Genomic DNA, 23,966 nt, shown 5'->3' on the forward strand with positions numbered 1-23,966 from the left:
AAAGTGCAAAGAGCGATATTCCAGCTGTGGACCCCTGTGGCTGATGGTTTCTCTTCTTACCAAAATCTTAATCAGAGGCCAATTTCTGCATTTTTAATTGGGTTTGAAGCTTGATTGAAAATCTTTTTTTTTTTTTTTTCATTTATAGTATCTGTTCAAAAGTTCCTTAAGCAAATAGTGTTCCTTGGTCAAGCAGTTAACTACACATTTTATGTTGTTTTGGAACCAATGTTACATTGTCTAACTTCAAAATTTTAAAATTTTCTCCCCCACTTCTTTGGAAATGTATTTTATAAGCTTCAAGCTGATGAGCATGCATACAACTGGATGCAGATGAGGTGAAATTAGGTAATCTTATTTTGAGGGTATTTTCTATTTTTAGAGTGAAATATACAAACTATTGAGAGTGTAACATTAACAGTGTTTTTAAAAAAGAAAAATACAATGAGATTGAAAACACTGAAGATTATTATTAAAATTGTCAATTTGTTCAAGTTTTTGGTTCGGTTTCCAACTTTGTGTTTGAAAAGGTGCCCCATCCAGGGAAGGTTCCTAATTTGAGCCCTGGTTCAGGTTTTGCCTCCCCATAGTTCCAAACTTGGAAAGAGGGGATCTTTTATTTGAGACAGTCTTGTGTTGTATTGCCACATTTGTCTACAGTTGGTTCCTGCCTTGCATCAAATAATGCTAGCATAGGCTTCAGCCTGCTACCCTTGTAACTAAAATAAGCAGGCTTAGAGTAACTGTTTTCAGATCTCTAACAGAAATAGAAATTGTGCCAAAAATGACTAATTTGGAGGCCAGGAAGTTGAGGTTTTAAATCTGCAATTCTCTCATTTTCAATTTATTCTTGTGACTAAGGTTTTAAACTTTCATACTACCTGAACTTTGTCGAGAGGTGTCAAAGTTGGATCTTGGAGCGCTGCAGTTGTTGCATAGTTTTGTTTCAGCTGCTTTCTTACACTGCTTTAACTCCATGGCTATAAGCTCCTGAACCCTCAACAATTTCCTTTTTAATTAAGCAACAGCCAAACAATGAGATGCAAGGAGAGCTAAGAGTTGATTGAGGTCTCTGACATTCTCTTTAACCAATTTAACTATTGTATATGACAATTCTTGTTGTTAATGAAACATGTTATTTATTTCATGCCTTAACAGTCTCGTTTTGCCACAACAAAAATCTCAAACTATTGTGTGGGGGTTTTTTTCCTCCCTGTTAATTTTATTGAGTCAAAAAAAAAAAAAAAAAAAAAAAAGATCGACACACTGAATGGGGGATTTTGATAGTCTGAAATTTGGTCAATGCTTAACTCCTGTCTGAAAGAATGATACACATGGTGCAATAGATGGAACTTTCTCCTGAGGGGGAAATTCTGCTCTTTAAATAAATAAATGCATAAATAGATATACAAAAACATACAAGATTGACTAAAAAGGAAATGTTAAAATGAAAAAACTTGGTAATCCCTGTTACAGTGAGGGATTATGCAGGCATACTGCTGTTGGTATAATGGAGCCCCAGTAGTGTTTCTTGAGAAATGTCTGCTGTATAATTTGTTGGCTGAAAGTATTCAGTGTGTCAAAGAGAGGATGTTCATAATAACACTTAGAAGTGGAGGAGGAGTTTCAAATCCATCTCCAGGAGGTCCAGAGAATATCTCATTACTGAGGCTGAACTTTTAATTATCTTGATTTGTTTGGCCTTGCTTGAAGTGATGTCATTGGCCCAATACCAAAGCACAGAAAATCGCAGTGGCTATCACAAAGTTGAAGGATGTCACGACCCCCATTAACAGAAAGAAAAAGGTCTGCTCTACCTTTTCTTGTGCAACTCCTCTGTGTTACGAGACCAGTCCAATCTGTCATTGATGTGGATTCCCAAGTACTCATAGGATCACACCACCTCTACATCAACTCCATGAATAGTGACTGGACATAGAGGTGCGACTAAAGTCCATAACCAGTTCCATGATTTTGCTGATGTTAAGATGCTGACGATTTTCCTTGCATATATCTGCATCCATATCCCTTAAATTTTACAAATTAAACACTTTGCCTGCATTGAAAATTCACCCCATTATAAAGCCCCAAGACTTCACAAAAAATAAACATTTACATGCTACACCCTCTCTCCACAAGGTGTTGTGGAGGTATTGTGTGTACATTTATGTTGCCTGAGTGGCAGGGTACATATGGATAAACAACAAAATGAGACCGTTGTGTAACACTGAAATCAAGTATTCCTACAAAAATAATGTAGACTGTTAGTTACAGAGCTGCGCCATTTCAAACATTTCTATTTGTGCCCATATCCTCCTAACCATACAAAACAGAGTACACTCAGGTTTTAGAACAATTCATTTCATCATAATAGTGCCCTCTTTTGGCTAAGTACCAGCACACCAAGTTCAGGAAGCTGACCCAGATTAACTCTTTTCCTAGATTCCTTCAATATCTGGATAGTAAAAAAGATCCCAGCAGATTGACTTGTATTCTATTATTGGAACTTCTTTTACCTTTCAATTTATCCAATCCCTCACATTCTTTAAATCATGAATGATGCTCTGCTTCTTAATTTGAGTTTGATTTAACTAGATAGAACCTTTTGTTCCCAAGGAGAAATGTTGGCATTTTACAAAAGTTCATTAAAGATAAATAGATGCGCACACTCACTCACAGTGGTTTTCTACTATGGTTTAATAGTAGTATTATAAGCTACTTTTTAAAGCCACTTTTAGAAAAAACTAATTTTATTTTATTTTATTTATTTTTTTTTTTTATGAGCAGCAGCTCTGGGTGTTACCTTGATAAGTATTTGTAAGCTCTGGTCCTTTTTGACTTTTAGTCTGGGTTTAGTCTGTTCTGCTGTTTTACTTGCTCTGAGCCACCAGGTGGCACTGTCTTTAATCTCTTCCTGATAAAGTGGGATAAGTGTAGCAAATTTCAAATTGGGGTATTGCCAATATACAGTGGTTACTACCTAATAAAATTTGCTCCAAGAAAGGACAACTGGTGAAAGGCTCATTGGTACCCAAGGCTTATTGATAGTTTGGGAAGCGAATCCCACAGAAGAGCTGCTGTAGCACAAATTGCTGAAATACTTGATGCTGGACATAAGGGAAAGGTGTTAATACATATAGTGCATTGCAGATTGCTTTTAATGGAGCTGCATAGCTGCAGACCACTCAGAGTGCCATGCTGACCCCGTCCACTGCTGAAGCACCTACAAAGGGGACATAAGTGTCAAAACTGGACCATGGAGCAGTAGAAAAACATGATCTGGTCTGATGAGTCATGTTTTCCTTTACATCATTTGGATGGCGCTGCGTGTGTATGATGTTTACATGTGAAAAGATGGCAGCAGGATGCGCTATGGGAGGAAAGCAAACAGTCAGAGGCAATGTTTTACACATCCTGGCATTCATATGGATATTACTTTGACATGTACCGCCTACCTAAAGATTATTTTAGACCATGTACACTCCTTCATGGGAAAGAACCTCTGATGGCAATGGCCTCTTTCAGCAGGATAATACATCCTGCCACACTTCAAAACTTGTTCAGGAATGTGTGAGGAATATGACAAAGAATTTAAGGTGTTGACTTGGCTTCCAGATTCCCCAAATATGAACATAATTGAGCATCTGTAGAACAGGGATGTGCGGTCAAGGAAGGCATCATTAGGAAAAATAAAAAAAAACCTAAATGATAACAAAGTAAATTTGTCTAGTGGTCTGTGCTATAAATTTGTTTGCTGTATGATTCCAATCGTTTTGATCATTTTCATTGTCAAAATCGTTGAATTTGTGCATTTCCTGTTCAAATACAAGGGATAAATGCAAGGTGCGGCAGTGACGAGATGAGCCTCACCTCAAACTGCGCTGTCCCTCACACACTGGGTTGATGCATGCAATTGGCGCATCCCTGTTGCTATGTCTCTGTATGTCGCCAATATAATGTTTGCAGACTCGTTTATTATACACTGACTTTCCACAGTCTGGCTAATATCTTTAATGAATGTGTGAGACATATCCAGTCTTGCTGATCGGACATAAAACCGCAGTGAAAAAGCGGAAGGTGTGGCAGACAGTACCGTGCAGCACTGAAGGGGGGGGGGGGGGCGCATGTGAGCCAAACAGGTGCTCGTTGCTGCTGTTCTTCTACGCAGAGGCGCCATAAGTTAGCGATATCAGAAAGTCAAGTGCACTGCAGCGGTCGGTTTATTTTTATTTTTTGTTCCAACTGACTGCCAAAATGAAAGATTAAGAGTTTTAAAACTAAAGGAAAATAAGGAGGACTTTTACAAGAAAGTGACAGATTTTTGTGGAGAAGGATAGGCGCATGGACTTCATTTACAAATAAAGGTAAGGCCATCAATGATTTTCAATTTTGCAAAAAAATGGGATCAGACTAAGAAAAAAACAATCCAATATTTAAAAACTAAATTTTGACCTTAAAATATTCTTTTGTTTTTCTTGTTATCCTTTTGTTGAACAGTCTGTATTAAAACTGATTAAAGCATCAGAATTAAAAGCTTTTAAAAACTAAATATTTCAATTAAGGTCAAAATTGAAATTAGATTTTTTTTTTCTTTCTATACACTACTCTATACTTTGTGTATTGAATGAGGAGTATGAATTGTGGAATTGCAATGGAAAATTTAGAACACATGGAGGGTGCAGAGCAAATGTTCTCTCACCGCTCTAAATGAAGCATTTTTTCTTAGCCAAATATGTGCCTTACCTGTGTGTGTGTGTGTGTGTGTAAAGAATTCTGATGAGTGTTAACCAGTAGTCAATGTGCATGTGCCGATTGAATAGTGACTAAGCTACTCCTTTGGGTTCATATATTTGTAAATCTGACTCTGAAGGAGTCCGTGCTTCACCTGCCATGAACCTCACCGCACGTTGCTACTGTAGAATGTGCTGGAAAACCAAGTCTGATCTATGGAGCACCACCTAACACCTTACTGGACTTAAGGGATCTGCAGCTAACATCTTAGTACCAGACACCACATGATACCTTCAGAGGTCTTGTGGAGTCCATGCCTCAGTGGGTCAGAGCTGTTTTGGCAGCACAGGGGGTGGGGGGGGGACTACATAATATTTAGATAGGTGGTTTTAATGTTGTGGTTGACTACCGTGTACATACAGTCAATCTTCAGCTTCTTTGGGGGTAACATTGCTAGAAAACTGTGCAAAAATCCGACGCAAATATTAATACATTGAACATATAGGGAATAGTGGGTTAGATTCCTGCAACAACCAAAAACTAATATTTTGATGTTCTATAGTCTTTTGGTTACAATGAACACAAACATTATTTTTTCCCCCTATCTTACTTGTATTTCTATGTATGAAAGCATATTTTATTTAGTCTCTTTGGATTCACTTTGGTGCAAATGGTCACCAAGACTGCATGCATTCTTGTGAACACAGTTTAATGCAGAATAACCATGCATTTTCCACATAGCAGGGTTGTAATTGAGGTTTTACTTGAACTAAACTGTATCTGCTCTAATAGGAGAAAAACATTAATTCCAAGTGCAAATAATGTTCACAAACTGAAATTATTTTACAAGTATATAATAATTCAATATTATAAATGAAAAGGTTATTTTTTATGTTTATGGTAAAAATGGTTTTACTATGCAATATTCTATTTCAGTTTGATGTCAGGTGGTGTGTTTTTTGTCTTAAAACCTATATGAAAGAGTGATCAATTGTCTTTTTAATGTGAAATTCATGTCTTTTACACAGTGGCCCTATATAGTTCAAAACACTAATGAGGCTTTAGGTTTAGTTTGTAATGGAATCCAGCTATTTGGCTGAGTAGGTTGTATTTCCCTTTAAATTTGAGAGAACTGTTCAAAATGTGTATATTTCAAGCTCTCATTTCAGGACTTCATTCACCCTTCATTCAGATCTACTAGAGCAAATTGTTTGATCTTGCTAGTTTGTGTGCTCATACTACTGAAAAGAAGCAAGCATATAGTGCTTTGTAACTAGCCTTTAATTGCATAGGCAGCATGTCTGATAAACAATTGATGAACTGTACTTAAACTAATCCTTCTCTCTTTAGTTGGAAGGTTTCCATTGCAACTGTTGCAACCATGTTTAAATAAATAAATATATTTATATTTAGTGATCCCTCGCTATATCGCGCTTCGCCTTTCGCGGCTTCACTCCATCGCGGATTTTATATGTAAGCATATTTAAATATATATCGCGGATTTTTCGCTGCTTCGCGGGTTTCTGCGGACAATGGGTCTTTTAATTTCTGGTACATGCTTCCTCAGTTGGTTTGTCCAGTTGATTTCATACAAGGGACGCTATTGGCAGATGGCTGAGAAGCTACCCAACTTACTTTCTCTCTCTCTCTCTCTCTCTCTCTCTCTCTCTCTCTCTCTCTCTCTTGCGCTGACGTAGGGGGGTGTGCGCAGGGGGGCTGTTCGCACACCTAGACGATCGGGACGTTGCTACCTTCTGTGTGCAGCTGCTTCCTGAAGGACATGCTGCACGGTGCTTCGCATACTTAAAAGCTCAAAGGGCACGTATTGATTTTTGACTTTGTTTTTCTCTGGCTCTCTCTCTCTCTCCCTGCTCCTGACGGAGGGGGTGTGAGCTGCCGCCTTCAACAGCTTTGTACCGGCGGTGCTTCGCATACTTAAAAGCCAAACAGCCCTATTGATTTTTTTTTTGACTGCTTGCTTTGTGTTCTCTCTCTCTCTCTCTCTCTCTCTCTCTCCTGACACACTCCTTTGAAAAGGAAGATATGTTTGCATTCTTTTAATTGTGAGACAGAACTGTCATCTCTGTCTTGTCATGGAGCACAGTTTAAACTTTTGAAAAAGAGACAAATGTTTGTTTGCAGTGTTTGAATAATGTTCCCGTCTCTCTACAACCTCCTGTGTTTCTGCGCAAATCTGTGACCCAAGCATGACAATATAAAAATAACCATATAAACATATGGTTTCTACTTTGCGGATTTTCTTATTTTGCGGGTGGCTCTGGAACACAACCCCCGCGATGGAGGAGGGATTACTGTATTTATATTATTGTTGGCAGGAGGGCTGAACACACTCCTAGAAGACACGGATGCTCCAAAAAAAAAAAAAAAACCCTCTTAAAAACGCTGATAGACTACCTTCACATTGCTCCCTTACTGGTTGGACTTACTTGCAGCTGCTCTGTCACGTGATGTGTTTCTCGTGCGGCAATACACATACTTAAAAGCCTGAACAGCACCTGTCCTTTTGGCTGATTGCTTTGTTTCTCTCTCCCCCAGACATCCTCTGCTCCTGTTGTGGGTCCCGCTCCCGTTGTGCTCCCCTATGATATTTGCCTATTATTTTAAACGAGAACTAACTGCATACTTTAGCTTGTTTTACTTCTGAAGGAGACATGTTTGTTTTGAAATGTTTGAATAAAGTTCCTGTCTCTACAATCTCCTGTGTTTCTGTGCAATTCTGTGACCCAAGTGTGACTCTATATCTCCTATCTATCTATCCATCCATTATCCAACCCGCTATGTCCTAATTACAGGATCACGGGGGGTCTGCTGGAGCCAATCTCGCACACCAAGCACACACTAGGGACAATTTTACAATCGCCAATGCACCTAACCTGCATGTCTTTGGACTGTGAGAGGAAACCAGAGTACCCAGAGGAAACCCACGTAGACACGGGGAGAACATGCAAACTCCACGCAGGGAGGACCTGGGAACGAACCTGGGTCTCCTAACTGCGAGGCAGCAGCGCTACCACTGCGCCACTGTGACGCCCTATATAGTCATCTTTATCAAAGCACCTGTTTGTCAAACTCTTGAGTTACTGTGTTAGCTTAACCACACCTCATCAAATCATTTTCTGTAATCCGCTTGTCATGTCCTCTAGTTGCATTTCCTTGAAATAAATGTTATGTTCAACTGCATTGACCACTCTAAACGTTTATGATTTGAGTGTAGTCACTGTTTAAAATGACCTTGTTTTTTGGAAGAATTTTTCTGTAGTTGAAAGAACATAGAAAGCTGGGAGTTAATAGTGTATCTTGCATATACAGACTGTAATTTTATAAATTCTAATGGCTCGCCAAGTCAAAATATTTTGTTAGGGACTAGCTGAGTGCACAATGCTTTCTTAATGCAGAAAGCAATAATGAAGTGTAATTTTCAATTTTGGTAGGGAAGCCTGAATAGCAGGACAAATCACCTTAGAGGTTATTTTTGTGTTGCAGCCAAATTGTGCCAATACAGTTAATTGAGATTATAATTGGGGTGCAAGTTCAACTTGATTTATCTTTTATTTAATTCAAATAAGTTTAATAGAATAGACTTGTTTATAAGTCCAGAGTGTGTTACATACTTTACGCACGACTGTTGGTTTAAAAATAAAGCTAAAGATAGCTGTTAATAAAATGCAAAATCATCAATCAATATATACTAATAGCTTGAAGACATTTAAGTTATGTGTAAATGGTAAAAATATTAATGTAACAAGCTAAGGGCAGGTATCCATGAAGGAAAAGAAAAATAAACAAAACTAGTGTACAAATACAAAAACAAAAATACCTGTGGGGGCCCATGATAATTAGGGAAATTGTCCTAAGCACACCGACCGCTCAGTCTTTCCCTAGTTTCTCTCTCTCTCTCTCTCTCTCTCTCTGTCTCTCTGTCATATTCCAGTGAGGACTAGTATCCATTTTGGAAGATTACAACATGGGAGCGACATTGGTGTTGTCTTTGGTCATAAATCAATGTTGAGCCCCATTTCGAATCTCAAGAAGTATAACAAGAGCGTGTTCCACCACTGCAGGGAAATTTAGAAGAGAGAGACAACTTGAAGACTCTGAAATAATAAATTTCAGCGATTGCTACAATTACTATAAAGCAATATGAGCAGCCTCACCAGTAACATTTGTTACAGGAATATACTATACTGAGATGAAGGGTCCTTAGCTTTGATGTACATGCGGACTACATTGGGACATCTTTAATATTGTATTGGTGGGTAGTTCTGCCACCCTGTACGCTAATAGCTCTTCCTCTGGCAGAACTTTGATTTATCCTTGAAATTTAGAAGACCTGCAATTTGAGACTGCAACATTTGTCCTGGAGCAGAGGCAGCATTACATACTGTAAGAAGATACTAAGCCATTTATTACTTGTCCAAAGAAGGATAATAAACCTGGCTCTAAACCCAACTGCAATCTATTGAAGTGATTTAAGGACTGCAGTTGTATGCTTGCACTTCTGCTTATGTTACTTTCCTTACTGCTGTGTTATTAATTTGACACCGAGTAGTAATTAAATGATTTAAACAGCCTTAGTCTTTATAATGGTCAATTTTGCTTTGAATGAATAGGAAAAAAACTGATATATATAATTAATTAGAGAGAGAGATATAGGGTGGTGCAGTGGTAGTGCTGCTGCCTCGCAGTCAGGAGACCCGGGTTCGCTTCCCGGGTCCTCCCTGCATGGAGTTTGCATGTTCTCCCCGTGTCAGTGTGGGTTTCCTCCCACAGTCCAAAGACATGCAGGTTAGGTGGATTGGCGATTCTAAAATTGGCCCTAGTGTGTGCTTGGTGTGTGGGTATGTTTGTGTGTGTGTCCTGCGATGGGTTGGCACCCTGCCTGGGATTGGCTCCTGCCTTGTGCCCTGTGTTGGCTGGGATTGGCTCCAGCAGACCACCGTGACCCTGAGCAGGTTGGAAAAATGGATGGAGATATCAATAGAGATATATATATGATAGATAGATAGATATCCAGTGCATCCGGAAAGTATTCACAGCACATCACTTTTTCCACATTTTGTTATGTTACAGGCTTATTCCAAAATGGATTAAATTCATTTTTTTCCTCAGAATTCTACACACAACACCCCATAATGACAATGTGAAAAAAGTTTACTTGAGGTTTTTGCACATTTATTAAAAACAAAAAAACTGAAAAATCACATGTACATAAGTATTCACAGCCTTTGCTCAATACTTTGTCAATTACAGCCTCAAGTCTTTTTTTGAATACGATGCCACAAGCTTGGCACACCACTCCTTGGCCAGTTTCGCCCATTCCTCTTTGCAGCACCTCTCAAGCTCCATCAGGTTGGATGGGAAGCGTCGGTGCACAGCCATTTTAAGACACCTCCAGAGATGTTCAATCGGATTCAAGTCTGGGCTCTGGCTGGGCCACTCAAGGACATTCACAGAGTTGTCCTGAAGCCACTCCTTTGATATCTTGGCTGTGTGCTTAGGGTCGTTGTCCTGCTGAAAGATGAACCGTCGCCCCAGTCTGAGGTCAAGAGCGCTCTGGAGCAGGTTTTCATCCAGGATGTCTCTGTACGTTGCTGCAGTCATCTTTCCCTTTATCCTGACTAGTCTCCCAGTCCCTGCCGCTGAAAACATCCCCACAGCATGATGCTGCCACCACCATGCTTCACTGTAGGGATGGTATTGGCCTGGTGATGAGCGGTGCCTGGTTTCCTCCAAACGTGACGCCTGACATTCACACCAAGGAGTTCAATCTTTGTCTCATCAGACCAGAGGCTTTTCTTTCTCATGGTCTGAGAGTCCTTCAGGTACCTTTTGGCAAACTCCAGGCGGGCTGCCATGTGCCTTTTACTAAGGAGTGGCTTCCATCTGGCCACTCTACCATACAGGCCTGATTGGTGGATTGCTGCAGAGATGGTTGTCCTTCTGGAAGATTCTCCTCTCTCCACAGAGGACCTCTGGAGCTCTGACAGAGTGACCATTGGGTTCTTGGTCACCTCCCTGACTAAGGCCCTTCTCCCCTGATCGCTCAGTTTAGATGGCCGCCAGCTCTAGGAAGAGTCCTGGTGATTTCGAACTTCTTCCACTTACGGATGACAGAGGCCACTGTGCTAATTGGGACCTTCAAAGCAGCAGAAATTTTTCTGTAACCTTCCCCAGATTTGTGCCTCGAGATAATCCTGTCTCGGAGGTCTACAGACAATTCCTTTGACTCCATGCTTGGTTTGTGTTCTGACATGAACTGTGAACTCTGGGACCTTATATAGACAGGTATGTGCCTTTCCAAATCATGTCCAATCAACTGAATTTACCACTGGTGGACTCCAATTAAGCTGCAGAAACATCTCAAGGATGATCAGGGGAAACAGGATGCACCTGAGCTCAATTTTGAGCTTCATGGCAAAGGCTGTGAATACTTATGTACATGTGTGTTCTCAATTTTTTTATTTTTAATAAATTTGCAAAAATCTCAAGTAAACTTTTTTCACATTGTCATTATGGGGTGTTGTGTGTAGAATTCTGAGGGAAAAAAATGAATTTAATCCATTTTGGAATAAGGTTGTAACATAACAAAATATGGAAAAAGTGATGCGCTGTGAATACTTTCCGGATGCACTGTATGTGTGTATGTATATATGTATGTATATGTATATATTTCAGATTCTAATATGGTTAAAGCAAATTTAGAAAGTCTGACAATATCACAGTTTAAGTTAGGTATTGTTCTGTATTACTAATAAATATTATGGTGTTGTAAATGTCTACCATCTTTCTGGCATTGCACTTGACTCGCCTTGGCTCGATGGTAATGATACTAGCTGTGCTGTACAATGGCTGACCCTGCGCTCTGACTCCAAGTTGTATGCGAAAATGAACAAATTCCTCACACAAGAAATTGTATAAGGTGAAGTAACGAAAAAAAAAAAAAGACTGAATGAAATTGGCTGGAGTTTGACGTTCCAATTTAGCTGGTCATCTGTTGGCTCGTTTCACATCTCATTTCTGTTAGGCTGCCATTTAATGAAGAAACGAATCAATTCAGAGGACTGAATTCTTAAAAACATGGCTATTAAAATTAAGGGAAAAGAAGTTAATTAGCAGTGAACACTGCTTGCTGATTAGGAAAAGGGCTAGAATGAAAACCTGCGGCCCACCAGGACTGGAGTTGGACACCCCTAGCCTAAATGGATTAGTTGATCTGAAGGAACTAATTCCTGAATATTCTTACCTGCTCCAGAACTGAAGTCCCGTCCTTGTCTGGAGTAAACTTCTCTGCTTCTGTTGGAATGGCCTTTGTAGATGTCAAACTGGAGCTTAGGACCATTAACCAAAAATATTATTTAGAGGGGAGAGGAATTTGTAGAACTTCTAAATTCTGTTTGGGTGAAGTTCTGAGAGTTGCATCTGAGCCAAAAAATGTTCCAGTGTGCAGAAGATCAGTATAATAAAACCAATGAAAAATCTGCAAACAGTCAGGATAAATGTAGCCTGGGTGAGACTTGGTCCTTCTTCTGTTTCTAGAAGTACTTTAGAGTTGCCAGTCCAGAACAGCCCACAGTCTGCTTCAAGATTAACCTCTGATTTTATATTTGAAATGTATACATATCAGCGTTTGTGTTTCCTCGCACAGTTCAAAGATGTCATGCAGGTTAGTTTTTTTTTTTGAGTGGAGTGTTTACTGTAGAAACATTCTGGTAGCCATATATCAAAAGAGAGACTACAATAATTAGTGGCATTGTTTCTTTAAAAATAAGTTTCCTTATGTTATACATTTAGCACATATGATGTTTCCTAAATGTGTATACATTTTACTAATGTATATTGGTAAGTTTTGGAGTAATTAACAGTGATACTATGTAGAGGAACATTGGTGCTTGGAAAATGATTAGCCTCTCCTTTTGAGGAATGCATTTGTTTCCATGGCTACAGCAAAAAGCTTTCGGCTGAGAAATGTGATGGTGAGTGCACACCGCTTGCCTGTCATGCTCATGTGGCTCATAAGAACTTGTCACAAACAGGGTTGTTGCACTAGCTGTGGCCTCTTGGCAAAATCACAATCCTCTCTGAACAAACATCATATTGAGTATATGCATAACTAGCAGCGAACATAGTGCTGTGTTCATCAAACTCTACCTACATGTTTCAACTGAGAAATAAGTGACAAAAATTACACCGTAATTCCAGTAAATGATTAACTTATCTCCTGATCTTTTTTGCTTCAGAACTCATGTACTACCTACATATATGCTGTATTTTTTCAACATTTTCATTTATCTGTGGAAGTGTACCACAACAATTTTACTGTAGCTTTTTAGTATGTATACAATATGTGTATATGTATGATATGCCTTTTGATGATAAAATCTGTTGTATTTGAGTGTTTTTTGTTTATGCTTTCTAGTGCACGAGATATTGGAGGATTGTTTCTAATTTTAAGTTAATTTGCTTCATAAGCAATTAAATTGTATTTGAGTATTTGTTTGAGTAAAAATGGTTTGTACTTTTTCCACCTGATATAGAATGTTTATACTGTATATGTATGTACAAAATATTTAGAGAGAAAGCTATAGATGCAATAATGTGAAATAAGTATTTCGCCCCATCTTGATCTCTTTTTAAATTTTTTTTAATTGCACATTTTTAATGCTGAATGTTTTCAGGGCATTCTAAATTTCTTAATGTTAAGGTGCCATTTATCTAATGTTTTGTTTTATTGAAATTATCCTAAGTAAAGGTATAAACCTCATCTACTGTGACCCTTGTCAGAGACAAGTTGCTAAAGTAAAGACTCAAAATGCACATAATGCCACAATCAAAAGAAAATTCCTGAAGGAAACGCTTACGAAGTGGCTTTGGGACTCCACCGATGAGAACAATCTTTATATATGGAACACTAAGTATTGAATATTCCAGGAGTGGCTGGCTTGTGAAAGATTTACTCCAAGAGCAGCATACAATCATCCAGAAAGTGTCAAAAGATCTTTTATTAAAAATATAGAGTATATCTCTCTATATAAAATCCAACATCTGTCTGTCTGTCCGCTTTTCACGAGAGAACTACTTAACGGATTTAGATTTTTTTTTTTCTATAATCCACTTGAACATTCCGGTTGATTTTTGCGACCTCTCTCATTGTGCTAAGTATCATAGTTCACTTGTTGTACGGATTTATTTGTGCGAATCTGAGAGAGATGCAGTGGGCTGAGGGGAGATGGGTGAGGCCCGACTTATTGTGCGCCAGCCTCGGGGCGTATCTTACATCTGCTTAGCTAGCAAAAGAGAAGACTACTTAATGGATTTAGAAGGGGTATTTTTCTAGAATTTGCTTGAACCATTCTGGTTGGTTTTGTGACTTCTCTCATTCCGCGAAGAATCATAGTTTACTTGCAGGAGCGATATATTCACGATAATCCGAGAAAGAAGCTGCAGGCCGAGGGGAGGGGGAAGCGTGACGTCAGGAGTTGGGACTCGGTCTACCTCTGTGTTTTGGAGTGTGCCTTTCCTCTGCTTAGCTAGCAATACCAATTTTTGTTTGTGTTTTTTTTTTTTTTTTTAAAAAGTTTATCTTGTTTCACTATTACACGGGCGGAACTGCGGGGAATGGCTAGTCTACTATATAATAAACACACAAGTGCGTATGTGTGTGTGTCTGGTTCCTCTGAGCATTCTGGTTGGTCAGTTTGGCTTTAACTCTATCAAAGGAAGTTTTGACTGTGAGACACATAAGGAAAAGTAAGTGTAGGAGCCCCAAAAAAGGAGTTGTCTTCAGAGATGGGAAGAATAAAAGCAGATAGAAAGTGAGCAAGGTGATTTGAAATGTTAGAATCTGAGCAGCAGGCTTTTCTGAAACACGTTAGAGTGGCGGAGCACTCGTCAACAAAGATTCAGACACATGAGGCTACCGAGGAAAGGTGCTAAAGGTACACGTAGGGAAGAAATATCGGATATTTTAAAATTTATTCTGTTACCTGTTTTTGACAGGTAATATGGCTGATGTCCTAGGTTTCTCTTTATTAAATGTGACCGTTTGATTCCACAACCAAAATGACACCTGTGGGGGAAAAAGACTTCTGCTAACTAAGAGCATAAATTCTCATTTGTCAGGAATTGCTGAGATTAGATTCAGCTTTCCATAGAAAAGACTGACAAAGTAGAACTTTTTGGGTAATATTTAACCCCATTATGTCCAGCATTATCAAGCACAGTATTCCAAAGTAAGAACATCATACCAACAGTCAAAGGTAGTGGTAGTGTTGACGATGCTTTGCTTCTTCTGGATCTGGGTAACTTACTGCTATTAAAGGAACCATGAACTCTGTAGATTGTGCGTGCAGCAAGACAGTGATACAAAACACACAAGCAAATTTAACATCAGAATAGCTGAGAAGAAGCAAAATTTAAACTTTGAGTGACCTGGTCAAAGTCCACAACTAAACTCAATAGAATTGGTGTGGCAGGAACTGAACTGTTTTTTGAATTCTGCAATGAACCGTGGGGTAAAATAACTCTCTGGCGATGTGAAAGACTGATCTTGAACTATATTAAACATTTTTATTGCGGCCCTTGCAATTAACCAGGTCATCACAGTAGACTTAGCCAGTTAAATGTAACGGATCCATTATTTTTTTTTTTTTTTGCATTGTGGCAGTTGGTGTTTGATAACTTTGTTCATTCAATAACTGACATAAGTAAAATAAATGCATTTGCTGAGTTTCTGTTAATCAAATATTAAACTTGAAAGTTTTATTGTCAAATTTCCAGTAGCAAAGGAAATCACTGTATGGATTTATAAAGCGAAGGAATCTGATTAAAATATCTTTATTTCCTTTCTCTCTGTACTCTGTATATAGAGAGAAGGATAAGGGGAAAGGAGAAATAAAGTTCTCATTTGTAGTATAATTAATTGGATAATACAGAATATATCCTCTAATAAAATCCCTGTGTGCGTCCATGAATCCGTGTGTGTGTCTTCCGGTGAAGTACGCATGCACGGGGCACGGTGCGATGCTTCAAAGGCTGCCTGACGCATCACACAAGACAGAGAGGGTGGGACCTATAAAATATCGCGCGGACGATCCAATCGGATTTCGGTAAATGAGGTAAAACCTAAAACATAACGCACGAAAAATCCAATCGGGTACTGAGACGCGGAGACCAGCTTCCCCAAAGAGGTGGGATTAGTGTTTGCTGTTGTGCAAGTGTTCACTCTGAGGATGTCAGATTTGCGATTAACAATCTTGGCCCGGTAAAGTGTAAAGTATTTTCCTAAATATACGAATTTTCATGATATTACAATAGGATGACTTTTAAAAGTAGATTTATTTTCGCGCACATAAAATCCATTGCTGGGGAGACTCCATACATACAATAATCAGCTGCACGCCAGCACAGATTAAAATACTTGCTGGAGAGACATATTACTATGAGAGAAAATTAAAGGCACACAATACAGTGACGCATATTACAGCCACATACAAGCCAGTATTACTGTAACAGAAAATAGACGGTCCTTTGCCATTTAATATAGACTGTTCCTACTAATGTTTATGCACTACTAAACTACTACTTTATGCACTTGTAAAGACTATTCTAGCGCCCGTTATTGTAACGGGCTTAATGTCTAGTTTAACAATAAAAACCTGTAGCTATTAAATAAGGGACTACAGCTAACTCTATGGCAGTTCTTTATCCAGTTGTCCTATGGTGAATGTTTTAAAGTAAATAGTATACTACAGTACATATATCATATAAAATTAATATTGTACAAATATAAGCTAGTTAATGTCTTTTGGCCCATGAATTTGCAATATAAGCAGACCCATCACAACAACTCTCGTTTTAGAATTAATACTGATCTTGAACTTTTCTGCTTCTGAGAAAGCAAGCCGATGCCAACATGTGCTATGCTAAAGGATACATCATAGCAGACATTTTTAATCCCTGGGTAAAACAAGCTTTTTCTTTTTAAGAAATTTGTCCAGAAAGGCACCAATGATTTCTACAAATTTAGAGAACTGCCTAAGCACAATAATGAGCTGGGAACTGGCAGCTACAGGATTAAAAGTTTTCTTGAAATAAAAATAATATACAAGGTTGAACATTATATTTTGAAAATGTTCGACTAAAGCTTGCTGAAGTAGAGTAGAAGACATCCTGTGGCAGGCAGGTTCAAAGAATTTGTGATCCTTGTGTTCTGGTTTAGTGAACAAATTTGTGGGCATCTGTCTGAAGGGTAGGAGTTTATTATAAAACATCTTAACTACTAATGAATTTTGAGAAGAAGCCAAAACACTTATACTGTCTGTTTCTGTTATCCAAAATAATTTTCTGACAGTGTCTGCAAACCACTTGTAATACAAAGTAAAATCAATTTTATTGTTTTTAATGTAAATTTCTAATTATAGGAAAATATTAATATGATACCTTTTGATTGTTACCAATTAGAAAAAGCTTTGCTGAGGGGGAAACTTGGTTTCTCCTGTAAAATCTGTTGACTAACAACCTGCTGCTCCTTATTGTTTTACATATTTTGTGACAGCTTGTTGTGTACCATTGATACAAGCAAACGTAAGTTCCCAATTGCTCTCTATAACACCCCAATGTAACTGTAAGACACGTTCTTCACTATAAATACACTGCTACCATTCTGCATGTTTAATCAAAATTTGCTTCAGATACTATTGCTTATAAAAAACTTGTTAAACTAACAATCTAGGTTGTAAAGACATTTTCTTGATGTGCATCTGTCTTTTTAAATTTATAGATATCATTCCTGAATTATATTTAACAGGAACTGTAATTCTCTGGTACTCCTTATAAGGAGACTTTTCTGGGAAATTTTGTATTTTTCAGGCTTTTCATGAATCTGTGTTGTGTATCTATTAGTAATTGAATAAAACTATTAATGTCCTCAATTTGAAATTGGCCTACTCCACATGTTACTAGATCTCTACCATTCAGACCAGAAGATGCCACTCCATGAAATAGGAAATTTTTATTGGTCAAAGTACCTGGTCCTTGAGCATTGAGTTGTCTCAAGGGGGAGAGGTGTTTTTTTTTTTTTTTTTACTCTTTTTTTTTTTTTTTTCCTTTTTTTCCACAAACCTCTCCTACAGTGATCTGTCTGGAAAGGTAGTGCCACTTGGCAATTCAACATCACTCTGATCAGAAAAGGACAAAGTTGAAAGAAAGTGGATTGATGGGCAAATGATGTATAGGGGTGTGGATACTCAAATTGTGGAAAGAAATGTAACTTTTTTAATGAACACTTCATTTTTAATGAACCCCACCCTCCTATCCCCCGACTCCCCAGCCAACAGGAACAACACTCTGAAGTGCATCCTGAAGCGTGATTGCAGAGTCTGTGGAAGATTGTTTGTCCGTTGCTGGGGCAGGGCAATAGGAGGCTCACATTGCTGCAGTGAAGCGCCAAAGAAGCAAATCATAAAAGATCAAGGTCGCGCTATAAGTCCCTGTCTTGCACCCCAAAATACGAGGCTTAGTCTCAGTACTTTAGTAAAACCAGTTTTTTTCAGCTTGAAACAGGAATGGCACAGTTATTTATTGTAGCGTGATCTGCCACTCTGCTATACACAGACACAGCAGTCAGGCAGAGTCGTGGCCAGGTCAGTGATCAAGTAATCCTGTTACAGTATCTGCATTTACAATTTACGTGCTCCTAACCTTGCATCACCCCTTGAGATCTTTTTTGTTGTGAGCTGGAGGGCTGATCACACCCCTACAGATTAAACACTGAAAGACTACCTTCAAATTGCTCCCTTGCTGCTGGGCTTACTTGCGGCTGATCTATCTCGTGATCCGCGCGGTACTTCGCAGACTTAAAAATCCAAAAGCACCTGTCAGTTGCTGATTGTTTGTTTGCCTTTCTCTATCTGTGTCCTTCCCTGCTCCTGACGTGCACTCTTTTGAAGAGGAAGATATGTTTGTTTGCAGTGTTTGTAGAGACAGGAACTTTATTCAATCTTCTGTGTTTCTGTGCAAATCTGTGACCCAAGCATGACACTGTTTACTTTGGCGGAGAGACGCAGCATATCTGCTATTGCCCAATACAGACGCAGAGATCGCACTTCGGGATGCTTTTCAGCTTGCTGTCCAGTTGGGGGAGGTCCCAAGAGAGTTTACAAACCTCACATTTTCTTGATCGAGTGCCGCATTAATAGGAATGTTTCTTGAACGAGAATCACTGAACCACATAAAAACGGCTTTTTCGACGTTTTCAAATGCAGCAGTTCACATACGTTTGCAACCCGAGAATTTTCTACTTTTTTTGCTCTGTCTTTCAAGAAAGTTGACAGCGTCGATAGCGAAATTCCAAATTCACTGGCAACGTCTTTTTTCTTTTTGCCGCAATTGAGAACTGCAAAAATGTAAAATTTTTTTTTCCTAATATGAACTGTTATCGTTTTTTCGTGTCTGCCATTTCTATAGGTGGGTGACAAGGAGTTAAATTCCAATGGATGTTTTTCAAATGTTGACGAGCAATAAGCAAAAGGTATCACTGAAACCACAGGAAACAAAAAAGGCAAAAAAAAAAAAAAAACAGTAGGGCCTACAAGGAAAGTTCGAAGAAAGAAATATTCTAATTTTTTTTTTCTGTTTGGGGATCATTGTGCACAACTGAGCTGCAGCCACAGAACTAACAGCTCTGTGGATGATTCATTCAGGCATTTCAAGGTCTTTTGTGCACTTTGTTGTAATGAAAGTATCTGTTGAATGTACTTCGTAGTAACGAGATTTCTGTAGACTCGTGTCATATGGGGAAGCTGTCGGCACCATAAAAATACTTCGTTGTAATGAAAAGTTCGTTGTAAAGATATTCGTTGTAATGGAATTTGATGTTTTATACTACAGGTAAGTTACCCACTGACTTAAAAAAGGAGAGTTAGGAGTCTTCCAGCTAACAAAATAAGTCTGTGTGCAAAAGTGTAGTAAATGTAATCAGTTTGTTTGTCCTTCTCCAATTTAAACCCATCTGGAAGAACACCAAACACAGCTGTTAATGGGTTAGGAGGGATTGTGACACCAAGGCTGTCTGAAAGGCACTTAAAAAATTTTGGTCTAAAATGATGTTAATCTGGCGCAGGCCCAAAACATATGACCCAGTGAGGCTGGCACTTGATTGCAGCGTTCGCAGGTTGGATCTTGCCCTGGAAACATTTTGGACAGTTTTAGGCGAGACAGATGTGCTCGATATATAACAATTGTATGCACATATGGAGCTCGAATGAAGTCTCTGCATTGATACTTTCCACTCCCTTTCTGATATATTGAGATCTTTTTCCCATTGTCCTCTTGGATCTTTGAAAAGGAGGGACTGTAAAATAATTTTATATATTGCAGAGATGGTGTCTAAGTCCTTGAAGTTGAGACATATTTTTTCCAACATGGAGGGTGCAAGATGAGGAAAATCGGGCAGGTTCTGTTTAACAAAGTTCCTAATTTGAAGATAGTGAAAGAAATGTGTAGCTGGAAAGTTTAAATTTGGAATGTAATTGTTTGTAGGATGCAAAGATGTTGTCTATATAAAGATCTCTAAGCATTTTAATCCCAACTTTTTTCCAGGTATTAAAAACTGCATATGTTTGCGAGGGTTGAAAGAGGTTGTTCTCTTGCAGAGGTGCCACAGATAAAAGCTTCTCCATCTTAAAATGCTTTTTACATTGGTTCCATATTCTGAGTGAGTGAAGCACAATTGGGTTATTAGTACATATATTGCCGATACCTTGCATTTATTGGGGCACAAAGCAGGGAATACAAAGAAGTACTGCAGGATTTTACTTCTATTGCGGACCAGGCCTGTGTATGTTCATCTATTTGTGTCCAGGTTTTTATAGCTTGTATGTTTGCTCCCCAGTAATAAAACTGAAAGTTAGGTAGAGTCATGCCACCTTCTGCCTTAGGCCTTTGTAGGGTCGCTCTTTGGATATGTGAATGTTTTGAGTTCCAAATAAATGAGGTTATTGTTGAATCTAATTGCTTAAAAAATGATTTACTGATGTATATTGGAATGTTTTGAAATAAAAAAAAAAAAAAAGCTTAGGAAGAATACTCATCTTAACAATGTTAATTCTTCCAGCTACAGTGAGAGGAAGGGTTGACCATCTATGCAAGTCTTGTTTAATTGTTTCCATACAGATGGCGAAATTTTGTTGATAAAGAGCTTTGTGTTTGCTTGTGATGTTTATCCCTAAGTATTTAAAATGATCTGCAATGATAAAAGGTAGGGTGTCTAATCTAATATTATATGCTTGAGAATTCACTGGAAATAGTACACTTTTATTCAGATTAATTCTGAGACCAAAGATCTTTTGAAATTCTGTAAGTGCTGTTAAGACTACAGGCACAGAATTTTGTAGGTCTGATATATACAGTACCATATCATCTGCATATAAAGAACTTTTATGTTCCAGTCCTTCTCTGATAATCCCATTTATCTGATCAGCATTTCAACAGTGAACCGCCAGTGGTTCAATGGCAATTGCAAATAGCAGTGGTGACAAGGGGCATCCTTGTTTGGTACCACGTTCTAGTTTAAAGTAGTCTGAACAAATGTTGTTAATACAAACTGAAGCTTCTGGATTGGTATACAGTAGTTTGATCCATGCACAAATGTTCGGGCCAAACCCAAATTTCTCTAATGTAGTGAAAAGGTATTTCCATTCAATCATGTCAAATGCTTTTTCTGCATCCAATGATAATAATATTTCTGGGGTGTTTGACTTTGTTGGTGAGTATATTACATTAAACAGGCGTCGAAGATTGGAGGATAAGTGTCGACCCTTGATAAATCCATTTTGATCTTGTGATATTACCGAAGGAAGCACTTTCTCCATCCTTCTAGCTATGATTTTTGAGAGTATCTTAACATCATTATTCAGAAGTGAAATTGGTCTGTATGATGCACATTGTAATAAGTCCTTATTTTGTTTAGGAAAGATGATAATGTTTGGCAAAAAGTTTGATGTAGAATTTGATTGTCTCTAGCTTCTGTAAATGTTGCTAATAGGAGGGGAGCTAGCTGAGCGGAGGCCTGCTGCTTTCCCGCCTTGAAGTGACTTTATAGCATCTAGTAATTCTGATAGTGCCAGAGGTTTATACAGTTCCTCCTCACTAAAAGTATCTACTTGTGGTAACCATAATGTATCCAGAAATGCATACGATTGTGTGTTGTTGTCTTTAAACTCAGCAGAATATAAGGATTTATAATAGTCTCTAAATGTGTACATTATAATTTTATGGTCAATGATTTTGTCTCTGTTCATGTTGGTGATTACTGGGATTGCATTGCGAACTTCTTGCTTGTGGATTTGTTGAGCTAAAAGCTTATTAGCTTTCTCTCCATGTTCATAGTAATGATGTCTGGATTTATAAATTAGTTGTTCAGCTTCTTTAGTTGTCAAGAGGTTGTGTGCACACACTAATGATGCTACCTGTGTTTGGCTTGAAACCTCTGCAGCACATTCAAGGGGGATATTTATTTTAGCTGCAGCGTTGTTTATTCTAAACATTTATTTAAAAGGTTGAATGAAAGTTTTGACATCATTTAATTTTATTTTTGTTTGTAAATGAAATGTGTTTGGTGTGAGCATCTACACTTCCAAATCTGAGTTAATGGTGTTCTGGGGTTAATGGGTGGGGGAAAATGTCTTGTTTTCAGCACTTAATGGTTGAGCAACTGTCCATTACCTTAGGGTCTTGGTCCCGAGGGAGGGAAGAGGTGACTCTGTGATCGATTTTAATAAAGATGGGAAACAGTGAGTCATTTTGATAAAGCTTTTACATTAATATTCAGTTTACATTCTTATGCTCACCTATGATTATGAGCTGTAATAAGTGACCAAAAGAATGAGATTTTGAACACAAGTGGCTGAAGTTAGCTTCCTCTGTAAGGCTACTTTGCTTCTTCCCCTATTTGAGGCATTATCTCCAGGAATTCCAAAGGATATTGAATGAAGTTGCTGAGTGTGTTAGCCCAGCTCAGCCTGTTGGTACCATTACTTTTATGAGGATAAGTGGGAGGAATATGGTATGGATGATATATTTTAAAGAAAGTTTTATCAAATTGAGTTTACATGTTTTCAAGAAAAGACTCTAGTCAGTTGTATTTTTTGAAATGCATTTTCTTTGACTGTTAAGTAATTTTAGTTTTTTCTTTCTTTCTTTTTCTTATTAGCAGCCGATTCAATGTGCTTCGATTTCTAAAAGGGAAATCAAAAGGAAATTCCTTCACAGAGACATCTCCGCTACTAAAGCTTTCTACTGAAAATGATGGGCAAGTGGATTTTTGTTATTCATGTATGCAGTTTTTCAATGGTGGAGGGGAGGGGGCTTATTTCTAGATTTATCCAAGTAATTGTGGAATTCTAATAGGAATTAAAGGCATCAATTTACAAAACCCTCCCCAAGCAATATTAAATTTTCATGAACTCTAGGCCATGGGTTTCAAACTCGGATATTGGAGAGCTGCAGGTTTTCATTTTAGCCTCTTTTTTCATTAGCAACCATTTACTGCTGCTAATTTAACATACTGCTTTTGCCTTTTTTATAATTCATTTGCTTAATTTTTTTTTTTACACTTAACAGACATCCAAATAGTAAAGAGATACAAACCAAGCTGGTGGATGACCAACTAACTTAATGGTCTAAAACATTCTTTGGGGGCCAGGTTTTTCATTCCAATCAATTTCTTAGAGTTATTTAAACCAGGGTTTGAGTTGTATGGCTTTTTGGTGTTATTATTTTGCCAAATCAGTCATTTCCAAAACTGATTTTCATTTTTATGAGATCACAATCCACATGATGTTTTGTGGATCAGTATTTCTCAGACCTTCATTTCTTCCTTTTCATATATTGAGAAAGATATTTAATGAAAGACACAGGTACACCTGGGATTTAAATTCTCCTGGTTGTCAATTGGCTCACTTTAGATCTCGTTATTGTTTGGCTGCTTGATAAATAAATAAATAAGTAAATAAAACAATTATAAGGCGGCAATGTGGTATGTTCTACTAGCATTAGTAAATCGTTTTTTAATTCAGAAAGTGGCTGAAAACAAAAACCTGCAGTCACTTTAGAAACTGAGTTTAACACCTTTGCTCTAAGCCAAGACATACTGTGGTCTTTCTCTTTGCCACGCTAGCAGCAGAAGCTTTACTTAAGGATGGTGATAGTTGCAAGTG

General features: G+C 38.2%; 1 protein-coding gene across 1 annotated transcript in view; it reads left to right on the plus strand.

The window, feature by feature from the left end:
• The window catches only part of oca2 (oculocutaneous albinism II), a 353,721-nt gene that overhangs the window by 57,362 nt on the left and 272,393 nt on the right, over positions 1–23,966 (plus strand). The window contains exon 3 of the mRNA XM_028800033.2: positions 22,961–23,059. Within this exon, the coding sequence (XP_028655866.1) occupies positions 22,961–23,059 (99 nt within the window). The remainder of the gene's footprint in view (positions 1–22,960; positions 23,060–23,966) is intronic.

Source organism: Erpetoichthys calabaricus, chromosome 4 (assembly GCF_900747795.2).
Source record: "Erpetoichthys calabaricus chromosome 4, fErpCal1.3, whole genome shotgun sequence".
Classification (NCBI taxonomy): domain Eukaryota; kingdom Metazoa; phylum Chordata; class Cladistia; order Polypteriformes; family Polypteridae; genus Erpetoichthys; species Erpetoichthys calabaricus.